At 40.5% G+C, this 21,050-nt stretch overlaps 1 protein-coding gene across 1 annotated transcript; it reads left to right on the forward strand.

Annotated features, from left to right (window-relative positions):
- Window positions 1–1,863: 1,863 nt before the first annotated feature.
- On the forward strand, window positions 1,864–17,775 carry marchf9 (membrane-associated ring finger (C3HC4) 9). The gene is made up of 4 exons (XM_060894188.1): window positions 1,864–3,357; window positions 14,439–14,594; window positions 15,276–15,468; window positions 16,832–17,775. The coding sequence occupies exons 1-4, from the start codon at window positions 3,022–3,024 to the stop codon at window positions 17,164–17,166; spliced, it is 1,020 nt and encodes a 339-aa protein (XP_060750171.1). The 5' UTR covers window positions 1,864–3,021; the 3' UTR covers window positions 17,167–17,775.
- Window positions 17,776–21,050: the final 3,275 nt, after the last annotated feature.

The following is a 21,050-nucleotide window of genomic DNA, read 5'->3' on the forward strand; positions in this document are numbered from 1 at the left end:
GTGCTAGCTATTGTATTATGGGTCAGTAACATGTATCCTGGCCCTAAACGACAGTCGTCAATTAGGAGCTGTAGCGCTCCAAGACATTACACAATGCTGATAATGCTATGTACTAGATTTCTGTACACACAAGTACTTTATATGTACTCATTACATCACTGTTACTTGAGCAGATAACACTGTTATTTATGCTGTCTTGTTTATATCTATTCAACTTCCCCCCATTTATTTATATTAGATTAAAAAAAAAGTTAATTCTCTGTTTAAAAAAAATCTCCTAAACATAGTAAGCAATAAGAAAATGAATGCTATTTCATCACCCTCTTCTGTGCAGCTCCACATTGCTCTCTCTCACCTAAAATCTCAGTAAACAATACCTTCAATCAGACACCTTATATGTATATCTTTTACCTAGAAAGTGGCAATTTGTATAGCTATAATCTTTTACCCTAAAACCTAAATAGAATCTAATTGTTTACCTTAAATCTTTATAAAAGTTGGGTGAAATCATGTGTACTGGGATATCAGGAAAATTAGGACATTTTAACTCAGTAGCATTTATTTTCAGGCCTGAAAATTGAGACGCAATAAAACATACATTTCTAATGCTTTGCAGTGGAATTGCCTGAAGGATATATGACTTGATTTATGTAGATGTTGTAAATAAGTTTACGAATAAATAAGCATGCAGTTGCGGATAAATGTGGATAAAAGTTCTCACTCACTCTCTCACTCACTCTCTCACTCACTCACTCACTCTCTCATTTTCTACCGCTTATCCGAACTACCTTGGGTCACGGGGAGCCTGTGCCTATCTCAGGCGTCATCGGGCATCAAGGCAGGATACACCCTGGACGGAGTGCCAACCCATCGCAGGGCACACACACACATTCATTCACTCACGCAATCACACGCTATGGACAATTTTCCAGAGATGCCAATCAACCTACCATGCATGTCTTTGGACCGGGGGAGGAAACCGGAGTACCCGGGGGAAACCCCTGAGGCACGGGGAGAACATGCAAACTCCACACACACAAGGCGGAGGCGGGAATCGAACCCCCAACCCTGGAGGTGTGAGGTGAACGTGCTAACCACTAAGCCACTGTGCCCCCGGATAAAAGTTCTAAACCAATTAAAATGTGTATCCCAAATGAATAAACCTTAATAATGAAATGGCTTCCAGTCAGTCATGACAAAAGAGTCAAGAGGACCAAAAAAATATTCAAGAGACAAAAAAAGGCTGCTGAATTTCCTGTAGAAAAGGAAGCAAGTGAGTCTGTGCTGGATTCTCCTCAATTCTCAGTGTAACCTACCAGCTAATAGCTTTAATAAACTACACAAATTGTACCTGAGACATTTTTTAAAAAGCAAAGGATAATGCAATTTATTTTAAACGTCAGAGACATTTTTGTTATACAGTACTGTACTGTATTCAAAGTCAAACCCAAAACAGCTTCGAAAGCGTAGACATTCAAAAGGTGCCAATTTATCTGAAATTCACCCTGCATTGTAACCCTGTCTCCAGATCAGAAATATTACATGAAATATTCCAAAGAAACCGTTAGGAAAGATCCAACCACAAAGAAATGTACTGTTTAGTTCATTTGTTTTTCACTCTGATTTCATTGTAAAACAATTGCGCTTACACCCTACATAGTGCATCACTTATCTAAAAGCCATTTAGTTCTCTCCCGCAGATTTGTCATATTTCCCGGGTCTCATTAACACGTGACCAGTGCGTCACGCAGAGAGATCAGCACCTCGGACAGCGGCGCCTGTCCAAAAAAAAAAAAAAAAAAATCCGCACCGAAATCAGCGCAATTCCGCTTTAAGCTCTTCAACGAGGAGTGGATTAGAAACAAACATGTGTGTAAACGAATAAATGTGGTCTCTGCTCCCTCCAGCACGCCGTGTACCAACGGCTGATCTGAGTCATTTTGGCAAGACGTCCATTTTTAAGGAGGAGGGAAAAAAAGAAGCAGTAAAGGCTGCCATGATTTTATTCCCAGCGACTTAGGACGTGTAAAGCAGCCATCACCGCGTGGAGGAGGAAACACTGAGATTCAGCAGATGGTGCGGTTTGATGGGGGTTTTATTTTCCCCTTTTTTAAATTTGCGTCCATCTTTCTTTGAACGACGCACGAGCTCGACGGGCCGCTTTAAGGGCGGGATGGTAATGGACAACAAAACAGAAAGGAGCTGCTGGGATTTTTTGTTTTTGTAGCTAGCTTGGGCCTTAAGTCTCTTGTCGTTTGGTTTGGTTTTGATTTGTTTTTAAAAATGCCAGCTCGATGTTCACTGAGTCTTGGGCTCGTCGGATGGGAGGTGGCGTCAAAACATGTCCACACACATCGATGAGAAAATGGCCAGGAAACAACCCGAAGGATTCGTTATGATCAAATAACGGCGATGAACCATAAAAAGGGACGTGTATGACACCGATTATCCTGTTTTCTAGCACTGTTTTGAGTAATGACATGACTGTGGGACTTCGAGATGACTTTTTAAAAATCTGTTTTTCATTTGTTTATCTTTTGCGTCTTCTCTCCTTCAATTTTTTATAGTCGGATATCATCCACCTCGCTATGTTTTAAAACCCGGACCAATGCACTGAGGCTTGATTTGTGCTCCAATAAGACAGGACAGAGGTTTGAAGAGACTCTCGGATCACTGTTGTGGTCGAGGCGACGACGCGCATGCTGGGTTTTTAGACATAAACATTTTAAAGAGCTCGTCGGAAAATCTCTCATCCGCACCAACATGCCATCAGACAGAAAATAAAAAGCATTGTAGTCTGCCGTTTCTGCCTGCTGTGATATTACAACCTTATACCTTTATTCCCTGAGTAACAAGTAACGATAACAGGCCTGTAGATCTTCTTGATAACACAATAATAATAATAATAATAATAATAATAATAATAATAATAATAATAATAATAATAATAATAAATGCCGACACAATAATTCGTGCGTTCCTTTTTTAATTCTGGCGCACACCATACGCATGTAGTGAAAGATGTTCAAGAACCGGATCCGCATGTTTTTCAACGAGCTGAAGCTCCTGGTGTTCATGCGATCCGGTCCTCGGCAGCCTGGCGTGGACGCAGGCACAAGCATGCGGGGCCTGGGCGCTATGGGCGGCTGCGGGTGGCGTGCGTTTTCCCGCTGCACCGGCGACCACGACCACGACGCTGAGGAGTATTACGGGAGTGATGCGGGCGCGAGGCGGAGCACGGCGGCGGCTGGACTGGACGAGCGGGACGCGCGGATGCACGCAAGTGCGGACTCCTTGTCCCTGAGCAGTGGAACCCGCACGCCCCAGTGTCGCATCTGCTTCCAAGGACCTGAGCAGGTAAATAAAAAAGTCCTATCATACTGCTGTTTTATTTTATTTTCTTATCATTTTTACCTTTTAAATGTTGTATGAACTCTATATCGAGGGCAGGAGGGAGATCATTAAGATTGTTGTTGTACAATACGCGAGGTCTTGTGCACTTTATCCAACTGTCTGTCAAGATTCGCCTGAAATTTTAAACGATTTCCTTGGTTTTGATGATGTGAATTCCGTGATTCATCAAAGGCACACGGAAACACACACCTAGATGGACTCTGATTGGCCACAATGCTGAGCTCACGCATGCAAGCATATCGGTGATTGGCTATCAGACTTTGTGATATCAATAAAACAAAGGTTAATGCTGTTAATGAGAGAGATGGACTATTGTGCAGCTCTGATCCCATCGCGATATAAGCCTCTCTTCTGGAAGTCCGACAAACAGCTGCACCTTTCCTTTTGTTTTTTCCAAACATCGCCTGGTCTTGTCGATGTCCGACGTGAGTCAGACAAAAGGCAGGACGAACGGCGCCGCGTGCAAATAAACGCGTTCCTTTGTTTATATGTAAGGATTTGGCCCTATCAGAGCTCGCTGTCTGTCTGTCTGTCTGTCTGTCTGTCTGTCTGTCTGTCTGTCTATCTGGGCTTCCAAACGCAGCGAAATCCCCAGCGCTGAATTAACGCCTGTAGAGATGCATTAGTAACCTCCGCTGTCCAGTGCTGAATGAACGCCTGTAGAGATGCATTAGTAACCTCCGCTGTCCAGATGTGCACGAACAGGTGTTCATTTAGCTTTGTAAGTGTGATCAGTGAATGCATTAGTAAAGGAGTGTTTTTTTTGTTTTGTTTTTTTTTTAAAACACTTAAACTTGATGTTGTGTTTTGATTCTCACCTGCCCTGGATATAAACGTTTCATTCCAGAATACAGGAAGAAAATGGATGATCAGACTGGATTAGTTATTTGTGGGAGATTTCCAGTTTATCCCTTACAGGATATGTGAAATATATATACTGTATACAGTTCATCAGTCCTGTTTCACTTGTAGTACATGAGAGCTTATTTTATCACGTGGTGGCGTGGTTTATCACGTGACGGGCGACAATACATTTCTCTTCACTGGTGATTTTACATATTTCTTTTTTTCACATGTGATTTTTATACATACTCTATTTAGCATCACATCTGAATTTACATGTTATTTATTTCCTTGTGATTTCACAAGATTCAGGTGTGAATTCACAAATAATTAATTAATTAATAATAATAAACAAATGACCACAATCACAGTTCCATGTGATTTAACATGTTTCAGTTATATTTAATTGTGATTTTACACATACTTCATTTCCACCTCTGATATACAAGATTTAGAGAAATGGCAAGTATTTATTTATTTATTTGTTTGTTTATTTATTTTTAAACCTGCATTCACTACAGCTTTCATAGCTATCATTTATCCCATCTGTGTGCGGGATCTATGTGTTCCCAATCTGGCAACTTTTTGTTACAGTAACAGATTATTACAGTGAAGATGCTCTTAAAAATTAATTGATAGTTCAGCAGTAGGACAGAAATCCTGACTTAAAAGTGGTGTTTTTAGCTCTTGTTAAGGACTAGTGATTAATTCCTTAAACTCCTGGCTTAGACTCTTTTTCATCTTAAGTAAAGAATAAAGCACAGTGGAGCATTTTGTTTTAGTAAAATATTCCCAACCAGCATGGTATGATGTCACCCTGAAGCTGATTTTGTTCCAATAACAGCAAGTCCTGAAGAATTTTATTTCTTTTATATCAAAACAATTTGAATATTGACATTTTTTAGTTTTTGTCCATTTTCAGTTTTATTTAATGGTCTGCAAAATCCACCAGACAAGTTAACTCCTGTTATTGCTAACATCATAACAGATAACAGATACAAATATTCGTTCTTTCATCCGCTCCTCTTTTTTTTATTTTCATTTAAATGACAAAGATTAAAAAACACCAGCTTGAGAAACTCGACATTTCATGATGGAAAACCTTCAGACTGTTACGAAGTGCTGACACTGGAGACCCCTTCCTTAACTGTCAACAACATCACAATATGATTACTAGTTTGTTTTTATGGTAAAAAAAATTATAATAATAATCATTTGTGCTATATGTTTATTATGAGTCTTGTATGGCAGAGGATCTAATGTACATGATCCAAATCCCTGTGAATGAGCTGTTACTATAGCAACAATATTGTATTGGAATGAGCACATTAATATTCATTAAAAAAAAATTATTTACTGTCAGATAAAATTAATTAGCAGCTTCTGACCAATCAGAATGAAGACTTCAGTAGTGTTGGGGTGTAAAGCATGTTATTCACCACCTGCTCTGCTCTGTTCAGTAACTCCAGTAGTTACATTAGGAAAGAACGTCAATTCAGACCAAATGATATTTCAGAAACAGCAGATTTTTGACCTGCAATCAATCCTCCAGTTCTGGAAATATACAAATATACATAGAAACATACATTTTCATATAAAGAGAATTTTATGTGAATTCCTATAAAGACTCCAAAATGGTGCCATATTTTTATAGGCTTGTGTAATTCATGCAAACCAAACAGAAGATTTTATTCACACCAATCAGTGGAATGTCCTTATTAGGACCGAAAATAATACGCCTTGATTTCAGGAGGCCTAGCAGATGGATGGCACACTGTTTGTGTTACAGACAGAACAGTGAATAGATGTTTGGTCTGCGGCCAAGATGTGAAAGAACAGATGCGCAGAAGCCAGTAAAGCTCGTCTAACGTAGGTTAGGTTTGGACCACAGACTGAGATTAAGGCAAGTTTCAGGGTTTTGTAGTTGTCCTTCACAGTGCTGATTATTAAAATCTAAACAGGACTAAAAAAAAAAAAAGAAAGTACAATAAATTACAAATCTCTAACAGCAATCTTAAGTCTTTTTTTCGTCCAAAAACTCATTTCCACAGTCTGATGTCCTTGATAAAGCTTTAGATGGCAGGTCCTGCATCCATAATCACCGTCTTTGATCAGTACAGAATTGTTATTGAATTATCCAGATAAATCCCAACAGGTGAGAAAATTACATCCCTTCCCGTGTGTCCAATTATCTCTGTAAACATGATTAACCCATGCATGTTGCGGTATGGAATATCAATCTTCATTAGCTTACCTGTCAGTCTGTCAAGGCCTCTACAAGATAAGAGAAATAACACTGAGTCGTTATGACGTGGTATCCGCGATGCAGGCATTAATATAAAGCATTAATTAACTACTCAATGTTTAGGGACTCACATTTAGTAAGTTCAGCAGATCTTACAAAACGGTTGGCGGCACGCTAATACGAATCGTTTAGTTAATCTGCAGTGAATTTAGTGAATTGATATGAGGCTAATGATGAATAGATGAAAAGACATGCGTACACAGTACTAAACACAAAGATCATAAAATTAGTAAATAATGAAACACTCTGGCTGTGCTGTTATAGGAAAATAATCAACAAAGGGGTCGTGTGATGCGCTTCAACATCGAGCTCCTGCTTTTACCCCAAAGCTGATTAGCTTTGATTGTAAAATCTGAGGTGCGTTAAAGCAATTGGAAAAATTGTGACTGCATGACAACTCAAAGCTTTTCGAAGAAATAAATAATTATTTATTCACTGGATTTTATCAGGGGGGCACGGTGGCTTAGTGGTTACATTTACATTTACATTTACAGCATTATGGCAGACGCCCTTATCCAGAGCGACGTACATAAGTGCTTAAATCTCTAACATTGAATCATTAATGCTGGCTCACTAAGTTACATACTTAAGATACCATGAGTTTAAAACATTTGTTCAAAGCTACAATGAAAAAGTGTCAAAGGATGAGTTTTCTTTTGGGTTTTTTTAATGCAAAAGATAAGGAAAGAAGTGCTAGTTGAAGTGTTTCCTGAATAAGTTAGCACGGTGTTAAGTAAGTTAGCAACGTGGTTAGCACGTTTGCCTCACACCTCCAGGGTTGGGGGTTCGATTCCCGCCTCTGCCTTGTGTGTGTGTGGAGTTTGCATGTTCTCCCCGTGCCTCGGGGGTTTCCTCCGGGTACTCCGGTTTCCTCCCCCGGTCCAAAGACATGCATGGTAGGTTGATTGGTATCTCTGGAAAATTGTCCGTAGTGTGTGATTGTGTGAGTGAATGAGAGTGTGTGTGCCCTGCGATGGGTTGGCACTCCGTCCAGGGTGTATCCTGCCTTGATGCCCGATGACGCCTGAGATAGGCACAGGCTCCCCGTGACCCGAGGTAGTTCGGATAAGCGGTAGAAGATGAGTGAGTGAGTGAGAGTGAGTGGATTTTATCATGTTTTTTGTCCCTGTTTATTAAAAGCCACACATTATTGTGCATTACAGTGATTTGATTTGTTGTGATGTTATATAAGCATAACAGATATAACAATAATAATAATACTACTAATAATAACATAACAACATCATCCTTAAACACCTTTGGACCAAATAGCAGGCCGTGGTGAGGATCGTGTAGGCTTCAATCTGTGATATCTTCCAGTAGTTGCCCACAATGTTCTCGGCACTCGAGTACAACCTCGTCACACAAGAACAGTGAGATGGAACAAGAGAGGATGATTCAGTGCACTTGTAAACAACTGACTGTCAAAATTCTCTGGGCTAGTTGACTAGACTGGGTATGTATCACTCCCACAGTAACAGGAGACGTTTATACACTGAAGACTTTTCAGACCGAAGATGAGATATAAGAAGCAGGAGGTTTTTTGTCCTAAGATAATTTCATTATTTTTTTTTTATATACTGGTGTTCTTGCCTTCCCACTTTACACAAAGGACATGAATAAATCTGGAGCTGGAAAAAAAAAAAAAAAAATCAACAGCTATTGTCAAGGTTTTGTGCATTTCACATTCTCTTCACACCTCAAATTCCCTCATGTGTCGAGGTTCAGCACAGTGCTGCACAGTTAACAGATCAATGCCATTAATGCCCACAAATTGCTTTCTCTCTCTCTTTCTCTCTCTCTCTCTCTCTCTCTCTCTCTCTCTCTCTTTCTCTCTCTCTCTCTCTCTCTGTCTGTGCAAGATTTTGTTGCTATCCTGCCATATGTTCCACACCTATTCACATTTTCCTCAGTTTATGGTCATGGTCAATAGATTGCATCAATTTTCTCTTTACTCGTTTCCCCCATATGTCATTTTTGTATTTATTTCTCATGACACTTTTGGATTGAAGCATCTTTCAATCCGTCTGAACCAAAGTTATACAACGATCTCAAGTATATACGACTCAAGTATATCGATCTCAACAGTTTTTGTAGATTTGACAGCTTTTTTTTTTTCTTGCTTCGTATAGGTCAGGTTCGTGTCGTGACGTGTGTCGTGATCGCAATCTATTATAACCTTTACAAGACCCGGTTAAAGATCAGCATTCGTTATTATTTCAGCAAAAATAATTTCCATTTGCTGGATAGTGTGAATGTTGTGATTCATCAAAACTGGCAGAGAAACACTCATCAGAGACCAGACACAATCAAACACATGGTGCCTGATTACCAAACAGTTCATATCTAGAAGCATATAAAAGATATTTATTAGAAAAAAAAATTACATTCCGTATTATCCCTAGTCACTGTATTTGTAAAGTATGTAAATAAAAGAACCATACGTTGTACAATTTATTTATTTATTATTACAATTAATGCTGTGGAAAATCCATAAAACAAATTAGTTCATGTTATAGCAGCTATAATCAGTTACAACGTCCAAAGACTGCAAAAGAAACACCTCCTTCGAGCAACTTCACTATACAGTATGTTGATTTGTGTTTTTAGCGTCTACCACACAAGTCTTTGGCATAACCCGTTACTATAGTAACAATAACACATATTAGAGAAAGCGGATTAATATAAACCTGCGATTAGCTTTTCAGACCGAACTGCTGTTTGTTAGAGACAAATAATCAACACTTTCTGACCAATCAGAATCAAGTCGTCTAGATTGCTTTGGTATAAGTGGAATAAAGGCTATGTTTGTAACCCAATAACCAACTGTTCTTCTCTCTGAAAGGATGAAATAAACACATTTTAACCTATAAGTTCCTTTAGCTGAACAATTCATGAAAGCACTGAACACAATTGAATTGCAATGACACCTAAACCTGTGAGAGTCTCATTATAAGCCTTGGAGGATTAGCGTAATTATGCCAATAGGTGAATTTCAGAAACCTCAAATAACAGATCATACAGAGACGTGTTGTGAATACAGAGGCGTGTTGGGTGCTGAGGGGAAAATCAGGGTTTTTTTACACTAAAAAAGTGCTTTACAACTAAAGGAACTGAAGTACTGTTATCAGTACTACAACATTTCTTTAGCTACATTACCAGACATTGCAGTTTAATCATGATTCGTTCAACAGACCAAACCAAATGATACAGAACAGGAATTAAACAAGGGAAATGAAAACCTTGTGGAACTTATTAACTGCTCACGCTCAGATCCTAATAAGATTCCAGATGAGTGTTTTATTAAAGGCAGGCACAGTTTCAGGGTGAATCAGTTAATCCTAGTGAGAAAATAGTGCTAGTATTAACTGTAAAATATAAATGTGCCGTGTGCCTGAAGTGTCTAATTGCAGTGATAAAGATTTTGCCCTTTTCTTATTAGATTAGATGTAGATACATCCAGTGAAATCAAGTAATTTCTACCATTTCTCATTTCAGTAGAACCTCATAGACTTTCAACCATTTCTATAACCCAATAGCAATCAATTCTATACCCCAACGCTTCAAGAACCAACTGTAAAACCAATGGACTTACAACAAATTCTAGACCCAAAAGGACATCCATTTGGTTCCTGAAGCTGGTGGACTTGCAAACCATTCTAGGTCTGATTATCAGACCCCGAACTAATTCTAGAAACCAATATACTTGCTACCATTTCTAGACCCCAATAGACTTGTAGACAAATTATTTAATCCATTAGACTAACTCTAGCCAATTCTAGTGCCCAAAAGAGTTAGAATTAATAACTGTTATAGTCCACTGAATGGACTGCGAACCAGTTCTCCTTATAGTCAAGTCAAGTCAAGTCAAGTCAAGTCAAGTCAAGTCAAGTTAAGTCAAGTCAAGTTAAGTCAAGAAGCTTTTATTGTCATTTCAACCATATATAGCTGTTGCAGTACACAGTGAAATGAGACAACGTTTCTCCAGGATCATAGTGCTACATAAAACAAAGACAGGGCTAGGACTTAGTAAGTTAGTCCTAGATACATAAAGTGCAACTGTGCAACCTGGTGCAAACAGTGCAGGACAAGACAGACAAGACAGTGCAGGACAAGACAGACAAGACAGTGCAGGACAAGACAGACAAGACATTGCAGGACAAGACAGACAAGACAGTGCAGGACAAGACAGACAAGACATTACAGGACAAGACAGACAAGACAGTGCAGGACAAGACAGACAAGACATTACAGGACAAGACAGACAAGACATTACAGGACAAGACAGACAAGACATTACAGGACAAGACAGACAAGACAGTGCAGGACAAGACAGACAAGACATTGCAGGACAAGACAGACAAGACAGTGCAGGACAAGACAGACAAGACATTGCAGGACAAGACAGACAAGACAGTGCAGGACAAGACAGACAAGACAGTGCAGGACAAGACAGACAAGACAGTGCAGGACAAAAGACAGTGCAGACAAAAGGTTACAAGACAATACACAAATACAAAAAAGACAACACACAAAAGACAGTAAACAAAAAACGGCGCCGACCGACCAGTGACAATACTGTATGTAAATACTGTAAGTTCAGACAATATTGCGTGCAGTAATACTAGAATGAACACAGTTACTTAGCAGGAGGTCCCTGAGATAGTGTACAGTATAAGATTGTGAACCCAGATTATAAGATTATAGAACCCAGTCTTACTTACAACCCAATCTTAAGCAACAATCAATTCTAGCCAGTTCTATAACTAAATGGACCTACAGTACAGTCAATTCTATAGCCGATTCTATAGACCAGTGGACTTACAACCCATTCTATACCTCAAAGGACCTACATTCAGTTCCTGAACCCGGTGGACTTGCAAACCATTCTAGGTCTGAGTATCAGACTCTGATCTAATTCTAGAAACCAATATACTTGCTACCATTTCTAGACCCCAGTAGACTTGGAGTCAATCCAGTGGACTTACAACTAACTCTAGCCAATTCTAGAGCCCAAAAGAGTTAGAACTAAAAACCATATCCCACTGAATGGACTGTGAATTAGTTCTCCTTATAGAGCCCAGTCTTACTTACAACCCAATCTTAAGCAACAATAAATTCTAGCCAGTTCTATAACTCAATGGACCTACAGTCAATTCTAGCCAATTCTATAGACCAGTGGACTTACAACCCATTCTAGAACCCAGTGAGCTTACAGGAAATACTAGAATGCCAGGGGAGTCGTGTCTGAGGGGTTTGAGACCAGTATTGATTGGTTAGCTCGGTGTAGGAGGGAAGCAAGAACAGCTCAACTCTTATTAACCTGCATGTTCTTCACATCACTCCACTCGCTATGAACAAAGAAGATCCTGTGGCTACAGACAAGCCTCAAAAGTGTCTACACACTGACTGTATGCATTGATTTCCTGCTCTAAATGAGCAATTGTAGGAGCAGTATCTCTTCTGCTCAGTCAGTCCGGTCACTTGGTTTACTCATAATGTTTTAACTGGAACCTGCATGAGGTTTTATACAGTGAAGGTAGGATACAGTTTTACCTACAAGTAAGACGTATAGTGAGGGAGAAAAGTGAAAGGAAACATCGGCTCAAACGAGCCAATATCTACCATTTAACACTTATAACACATAAGTCACACTGAAATCAAGTCCATAAGCAAATACTTTGATGTGCTGCATCAAGTGCTCTTTTATACACAACTCCATCTTCTTTAAAGGTGCCCTTCCACACAAAACCGTTTTTACTTGTATTTTTTGATATGTGTTAGGTCCATATGTGTTTGTGTTGTGTCGTGAATGTGAAAACGAACTGCTACCTCCCCGGTCAGTTCTAAACACTTAAAAGAAATAAGGGGAGAAATCAGGTCAGTTGGAAAAGCTGGTCACTCTGACGTCAGAGTGACTGAGCTCATTACTATTCATGAGCTCTATCACTTGAGACCGCGCCCACAGAATTCGTGTAGCTCAGTGAGTTTCCTATACAGCAAGGATGGCTGAACGTCAACGGGCTTGTGAAGAAGCCGTTCTGCCGCAATTCATGGTGATTGTAAACAAATCTCCTCTAGCCTAGGCTACTTATTGTGTGGGTGAATGAATAGTCATGCTCTCATATCCTAGCGGTTAGCCAATCGGAGCCAAGCAGCATAGCTCATTTGAATATTCATGAGAACTGGCGCAAATCGAGCTGAGTCTTCCTGCAGGCTTTCTATACCACACTAGAATGGCTTGAAACGAGGTAACCAAGGCATTATTTCCACAAAAAAAAATGTTACAGAGTCCATGGTAAACTTCAGACATTACCATAAAAGTAATGAAATACGTGTGGCAGGGCATCTTTAAATCAAAGTACATGTGCAGTCATTATTATTATAATTACTACTTGAATTATTCATGCATTAATACACCCGCAGTGTACTAAACTCCCATTTCAATCATTTTCCTTCTCATTCTTAGGTCATCATATTATTTTTTTCTTAATTATTCCTCCTTTTAGATTATCTTTTGCTTTTATGTTGCATCATTGTAAATTTGACAGCAAAGTAGTTTTTTTTGGGTTTTTTTGCCAGCTTTATTTATTTTTTGTTTTGTTTTTGCTGTCAAGCGTAGTTTGTATGCTCGATTGTCTTCCAGCTTAAAGGCAGGTGTTTGTGTTTAAAGCCAGTTGCCTAGACACTACAAAAGACATCTCTCTCTCACACTCTCTCTCTCTCTCGCTCTCTCTCTCTCTATCTCTCTCTCTGTCTGATGCTTCTATTCAAGAAACATTTGCCAACCTTAGAGGCAAGTTACATTCAGGTGATTTGCATAATCTGAATGAGAAGACAAAAAAATGTCTAACTTCTCTGAATGCATGTATCTTAATACAACTTTCCCCAAATTTTCTGGTTAAAGTCAGTCGCTGAATGTAACTCATGGTCCACTACCCTGGGTGTAGCCCAAGCTTTTTCTTTATGATTGAATTGAACCGTCTGATCTTTGCAACTATAATGAAACCCTCGATACAGAGTGGATTGGTAGTGCATTAGGTTTGTAACGTACATCTTTATCAACTTTTAGATATCATCTCTGGTGGGCACGGTGGCTTAGTGATTAGCATGATTGCCTCACACCACCAGGGTTGGGGGTTCGATTCCCGCCTCCGCCTTGTGTGTGTGGAGTTTGCATGTTCTCCCCGTGCCTCGGGGGTTTCCTCCGGGTACTCCGGTTTCCTCCCCCGGTCCAAAGACATGCATGGTAGGTTGATTGGCATCTCTGGAAAATTGTTCGTAGTGTGTGATTGTGTGAGTGAATGAGAGTGTGTGTGTGTGTGCCCTGCGATGGGTTGGCACTCCGTTCAGGGTGTATCCTGCCTTGATCCCCGATGAGACCTGAGATAGGCACAGGCTCCCCGTGACCCGAGGTAGTTCGGATAAGAGGTAGAAAATGAGTGAGAGTGAGAGAGAGATATTATCTCTATATCTAGTGGCTCTCTTATTTCCTAATATGATGCGCTTGTATTGTGATTGGCTTAATGTCTGGCAACAGTGACTCACGGCTGGGTGCAAAACCACTGGCTGTAGCTCACATACAGTACCTGCTGCTGTTTCAGGACATGCTCTGTTACTTCTGAACGACGTATCTGCAGTGTGTGCATCTGATTATCCAGATGTATTATCATTACAGCTGACATTTGGGTGATCAGCAGTTCTAATAAACTCGTCATATCTGCTATAATTATTATAACAAGGCCAAAAGAATAATATCTGCATTAAAGATTAAAAAAAAAAAATCCAGATATTAGAGTTGTCTCTAATGAGTGTTTAAGAACATTAGGCCCATGATGTATAACATGTCGTGTTGTTGTGATCATGTGTCCATCAGGGTGAGCTGTTGAGTCCCTGCCGCTGTGACGGCTCAGTGCGCTGCACCCATCAGCCGTGTCTCATCCGCTGGATCAGCGAGAGAGGCTCCTGGAGCTGCGAGCTCTGCTACTTCAAATACCAAGTGCTGGCCATTAGCACCAAAAATCCCCTACAGGTAAGAGAACAGAAGGTCCTCTACCTCCTGCATCCACCGGGCATCATCCATAAGCATTCTGACACTTTTAACATGCTTTGGTTTCAAGACCACATGATCTATGAGTCACGTTGTCCATAATGGATTCCTGAGTAAAACAGAGCAAGGGGACGTCAATAACGGCGTGTTTTTGTTGCTGGAATCGTGGCATCAGCTCAGAGTACAACAATTAGGAAAATGAGTCATTATTTAGCACTGCACCACCCACAATTTTGCACATTTATACTATAAACTGCATTAAAACCTTTTTTTACATACCAACACACACAGATCACCTGCTATTCTATTAATAATAATAATAATAATAATAATAATAATAATAATAGCATTTTACTAACTGCAATATTAAATGATATCCTGCTACAATCTGCTCATTAACCTTCAGCTCTGATGTATTTCCCTTCAGATAAAAACACACAAGCCTCTTTGAACGAACCTGTGCTTTGAATTAAAACCCGAGCTTCACGATTTAGATGTATCGTGATACAGGAGACACCAGAAAGGAAGCTTTTCTGTTTTGTCAAGTTAACCAGTCGTTAGTCACATAACTACTGACACATGGCTAATCACATGATTAATGACACACGGCTCATGTATATTCAGTGAGATGAACTAACGTTGTGTGAATTTTTTGCGTGTCAGTGGCAGGCCATCTCTCTGACCGTGATCGAGAAGGTACAGATCGCCGCCATCATCCTCGGCTCGCTCTTCCTCATCGCCAGCATCTCGTGGCTGGTGTGGTCGTCGCTCAGCCCCTCGGCCAAGTGGCAGCGGCAGGACCTGCTCTTCCAGATCTGCTACGGCATGTACGGCTTCATGGACATCGTGTGCATAGGTGAGCAGAGGAGCGTTGAAAGCGATATAATTAAACACACAGCGACCCGCTGACTGACCTTTACTGTGTTCATTACTGCGGCCGCTGGACATTTACATAGCCATTAGCATCCGCTGCTTCAGCACAAGGTTCTTTAGGTCGGCTAAAAGAGGCCGTGACTCATGTTGTGAGTCGTTTTACAAATAAATAAATAAATTCCCAGGGAGCAAAATAACTAGATATTACGTGAATTACCTGTGATTCCAAATTATATTACTGACTCACGTTTGCAATCAGATCCACTCGGAGGAGATCGTTCTGATATACGCCTTTAGTAAATAATTCACTGAGCGTAGTTTAAAGCAGAATTCTTGCTTTAAGATTTTTACTAAAGGGATTTAAACCGAATCCATCTAATAATCGTGTTTGTAGCTAGAAGTGTTTTTATTTAGTTACTCTGATTAAAAACTCATACTTTGCAGACGCTTTTAATCGACTCCTGAGGTCGTATACGATCCGTCTCAGTATCTGGCAGTGAAACAAGAGCTGCAGAATAAAATGTCCATCAACTGACTGAGCTTTAGATTACTGTCTGAATCTGTACAATTGTTTCAATCAACAACAAAACTAGCAGGAAGTGGAAGAAGCCTCTTTAGCCCAAATTCTGCAGTTCATGTAGAATTTATCAGGAAAATTCCATACTATAAAATCGACAGAATTAACCACAATGAAATGTGATTAGGATTCTTATGGACTGAATTAAATAATTGTAGATCCATCCATCCATCCATTCATTCATCTAACAGTGTCTGTCAATCCATCCATCAATTTATATAATCCATCCATCCATCCATCCATCCAACAGTGAGTCTGTCAATCCATCCATCAATTTATCTATCCTTTACCATCCATCTAATCCATCTAATCCATCCATCCATCCATCCATCTAACAGTGAGTCTGTCAATCCATCCATCAATTTATCTATCCTTTACCATCCATCTAATCCATCCATCCATCCAATCTGTCAATCCATCCATAAGTGTCGGTCAATCTAGCCATCCATCCATTTCTGTCAGTCCATCCATCCATCCATCTATCCAGTCTATCTATTCCATTCTATTTTGACCATCCACCCATCCATCAGCAAGTCTGTCAATCCATCCATCCATCCATCCATCCACCCATCCATCCATCCATCATCTCATTACTCCTTGTGTCAGAATTCACATCAGTTTGGTTTTATCCCTCTGAAACATTACAGGTTTTTATAAGGTTACTTCAGTTGCATAAATTACTACGATTAAATATTAAAGAATTCAAACGAGTGTAAAATTTCCCACACGGGCCCACATCTGGATCCTTGTTAATCCATGTTTCCTGCAGGCCTCATCATCCATGAGGGTTCATCAGTCTACCGGATCTTTAAGCGCTGGCAAGCTGTCAATCAGCAGTGGAAAGTATTGAACTATGAAAAGGCCAAGGACCTGGGGGAGCCGATTAGCTCGAGCAGTAAGGCGACGGCACGTGGCTCGCGCTCCAATCCTCACAGCCTGGGCAGTGGCAGCAGGAGGAATCAGCGCATTCGGAGGCTCAGGACTATCCTCAATCACCACTGCGGCTACACCATTCTGCACATCCTGAGTCAGATCAGGCCCAGTGAGGCACGCCTCGCCTCCAACTCCAACCGTGAGGTAGTCATGAGGGTCACGACTGTATGAGGCTGGGGGTGCACTCGCGCTGAGCTGCTGAGACACAGTGTGCAAAGACTCGTACTGAGCAGCAGCTGTGTCGTGACTCATCAGATGACGTCTCGCTCTCGTTTCCCGAGCTGAGTGAAACACGCACTTGTCATAAATGAGAATTTTAACGTGCTGAAAAGGAACATTGGAATTACACGGTACATAAAAAAGAAACACACAAGAAAGAGAACTGTCACACAAGCGCATTTTTATTTCGTCTCCTCTCTGGTGTCGTTTTATACCACTATGGTTTTTACTATGTTTCAATTTGTAAGGGCGTGCGGTTTTATGAACGGACGCCGCTGTACTGAATATAACGGCTTAAAAAACGACAGTGATGTTTACCGATGCTTAAATTGAGCAAGAGATAAAAAAAAAAACAAAAAACTAAACAATAAAACTAACCGTAACCAAACCGTGACAAAGGCACAACAACCAGGGAGCAAAGAATTCTTTACATATACCAATAAATACATTTAACAAGAATATCACGAAGGGTCGGGTGCAATAAGGGAAACAAAGGGATTATACAGAGTGTTAAGTACATTCATATTTAAAGGATTGGATTTTTCTCTGCAATAAAGATACCTGTACATTTTGCAGTGAACTTTGCATGAGGGTAAAGTTTTGTGCCTCCTCGTCATGAGGATATGATGAATCTGTTTTCATTTCGAATGGTGCTTGTTTTAATAAACACTGCTATTCATCAGGTGTTTGTGAGAGAAATAACTGTACCATCCGAACACGTGGGCATTAATACAGCTAATCGAATTGGAAGGTATTAAGCGTTCAGCAGGGGCAAAGACTTTCCTTTAACAAATGAATCCTTGAAGGTAAATTAGATTGAGAAATGAGATTTCTAGACTATACATACATGCATATATATCTTAATCATTACAAATACGCACTCGCTCTGCTTCCCTTTTACATATTAGCTGTGTGTGTGTGTGTGTGTGTGTGTGTGTGTGTGTGTTTGTGTGTTATAGCATGGGCTCATCTCAGCAGGGAAACCGGTGGAACTCATTAAGCCCAAAGGTGCAGGGGGGATTCAAGGGAATTCAATTTCTGGTGCTTTTAACAAATAGACCCAGAAATCTGGATGTAGATGTCAAACACTAATGAGAAATCCGAAAGCAACAGTAAAGAGGAATAACATATATCTGGAAAAATACCGGTGCTGGTGCAGGGTGTTACGACCCCGAGTTAAGTCTAGGGAGTTCAGTCTAGGGATGGACAAAACCAGTACCAGTAGGAACCACACCTGAGTCTACCGAAGGCCACAGTGGACCGATTAGAATGATTGGAATGAAAACCCGCATCATCACCCGTGTTTTGCGGATAAGATCGGACATGTCTGATCTAACGTCTGATAATACGATGAAAAATTGTCAGCGTTAACGGAAAACCAAAACAAGACATGGGCTAAAAAAAAGCTTCACCTTGTATCAGCCGGTGTATTTTTCTTACCATCAATCCCCAATGGTGCTGTTGTGTGATTAGTTCCACAAATAATCTACTTTTATTCATTCATTCAGGGTCATGGTGTATCTTAGGAACACACCTGGGAGGAAATCGCTAATCTTTTAGAATGACTGAATCCCTTCTCCTCACTCGACATCAGGGTCTGATCTCACTAACGCTCTAATCCCCACACTTACGCTCCGTACTCTAGTAAAAAGCTTTCTCTGGAAACTGAAGCTAAAGGTAAAAAGGGACTACGTCCGGTACGGGACAAATATGGCCGTGATGATCAGGTGTTCAAACATTCTGCCCAGACTGAATCCCTACACACACACACACACACACACACACACACAAACACTACACACTGCATCACCTGGATATATTAAACCGAGCTCTTTTCTCTGTGGAAGAAACGTGCTATCGTCTCTGCTAGCACATTTATACCAGAAGCAACGGAAGAACCTTATACATAGATTTAAAAAAATAAATGACTCGGAAAATAGAATAAACAAAATAAAAAATAATGAACTCACATTCTTCCAGTATAAATCTAAGCCATTTGTGATGACAGGATGTAGAGGTCACAACCATGCAAACGCACCCCAGTGACTCCGAGCCTGTTCTACTTTCTGATTGCTTTTAGTAAACTGCTCTCATTTGCAGCCATAATGAGCTCTATAATAGCTTTATAGTCCAATTCGGTGTCATTAACGTGGTCCCAGTCGACACTACGGCCTTCTCGTGAAATGAGCTAACAGAGTGATGTATTTAAGAGTCGAAGTCATCTTCTGGACAGACGTTAAATCACGCACGAACGACTCGTCTGGATTATTTTGGAGATAGTACGACGATAATCAGTCGTCCTGAATTAATATCCATTATAAAGCCCATATTACACCGAGAGAACGATCCTATTTTACCGTTAGCTCGTTAAGTCACGCTGAGATCATGTATCCGATCAGTATTAGGATGATCTGAGGATTGGACACGATTAGATTAGATTAGATTACATTCTGCAGGGCAGCAGAGCTCTGTGAATAGGGTTTTCTCCTGCTGGAAGGCACCTGATCAAACTGCTGAGATAATTACCAGAGCTTCACTGAGTCAACACGAGCGCATTTACGCAGAGAAAACACAAGAACGTGAGACTTATCATAGGAACCACTGCAGTCTCAGGACCACAGTCAGACTGTCAGACTCATTACGAGGATGTAGAATAGTTTGTGTGACTGTCTCTCAATACAAAACCTTTCACCCGGGTTCCTAATGCATCGTTTACACCTTTAATATGTGTTGTGTACGGATTTGGAGCAACTTATTTCAGATTCGATTCACATAAAGTTTTACAGAATCCCAGACGTTTCGATCTCTAACGAGCAGAGACAACATGAGACTAGAACTGGACTCATTCTCTATGGTGTGATGATGGATAATGTGATCAGGATAAATAAGCGGTTAGATACAGTAGAACTCCAGCCGGATGGATGAGCAGTCAGTCTGAGGTGAAGGCGATCGTGTGAACCGGCAGGTTTCCTCCATCAGCATCTACACAGTCCTCAGTGTCAATCTGACAAAGGATTAGAAGTCAGGATTAATTTGTCAAATTGTTAAGCTAGAATTATTTGCATCAACTTCCTTGTTTTACAGATTAATTATTAACTGCGAATTAATTCATTTGAAGACTTTTTTCCCCCATTAACCAAAAATAGACTATTAAAAACTATCCAAGGTTTGTGTGCTTCAGAAAACCTTATCACACATCTGTGCTTGTGATTTAAAGACAAACTACACTTCTGTCTGGTCTTCTGTCTCCCAGCTGTTTGTTCTACACAGCGTGAGAAAATTGCTCTCCGAACGCCGCTCACGACGCTTCAGTTGCGTTTAGGGGTCAGTGACAATTAAGCTATAGTAAATTTAAAATAAAATACCCCTCAAACAGGGGTCACGGTGGCTTAGTGGTTAGCACGTTCGCCTCACACCTCCAGGGTTGGGGGTTCGATTCCCGCCTCCACCTTGTGTGTGTGGAGTTTGCATGTTCTCCCCAACTCTCGGGGGTTTCCTCCGGGTACTCCGGTTTCCTCCCCCGGTCCAAAGACATGCATGGTAGGTTGATTGGCATCTCTGGAAAATTGTCCGTAGTGTGTGATTGCGTGAGTGAATGAGAGTGTGTGTGTGTGTGTGTGCCCTGTGATGGGTTGACACTCCGTCCAGGGTGTATCCTGCCTTGATGCCCGATGACGCCTGAGATAGTTCGGATAAGCGGTAGAAGATGAATGAATGAATGAATGAATGAATGAATGGACCCTCAAACATTTGACAGAGAGAAATTCTACATGATGGCAGTTCAGAGCTTTAAATGTAAGCCGAGCGTTTTTTTTACACCAACAGCAGATGAATAA

The sequence above is a fragment of the Tachysurus vachellii genome, chromosome 19, assembly GCF_030014155.1.
Source record: "Tachysurus vachellii isolate PV-2020 chromosome 19, HZAU_Pvac_v1, whole genome shotgun sequence".
NCBI lineage: Eukaryota > Metazoa > Chordata > Actinopteri > Siluriformes > Bagridae > Tachysurus > Tachysurus vachellii.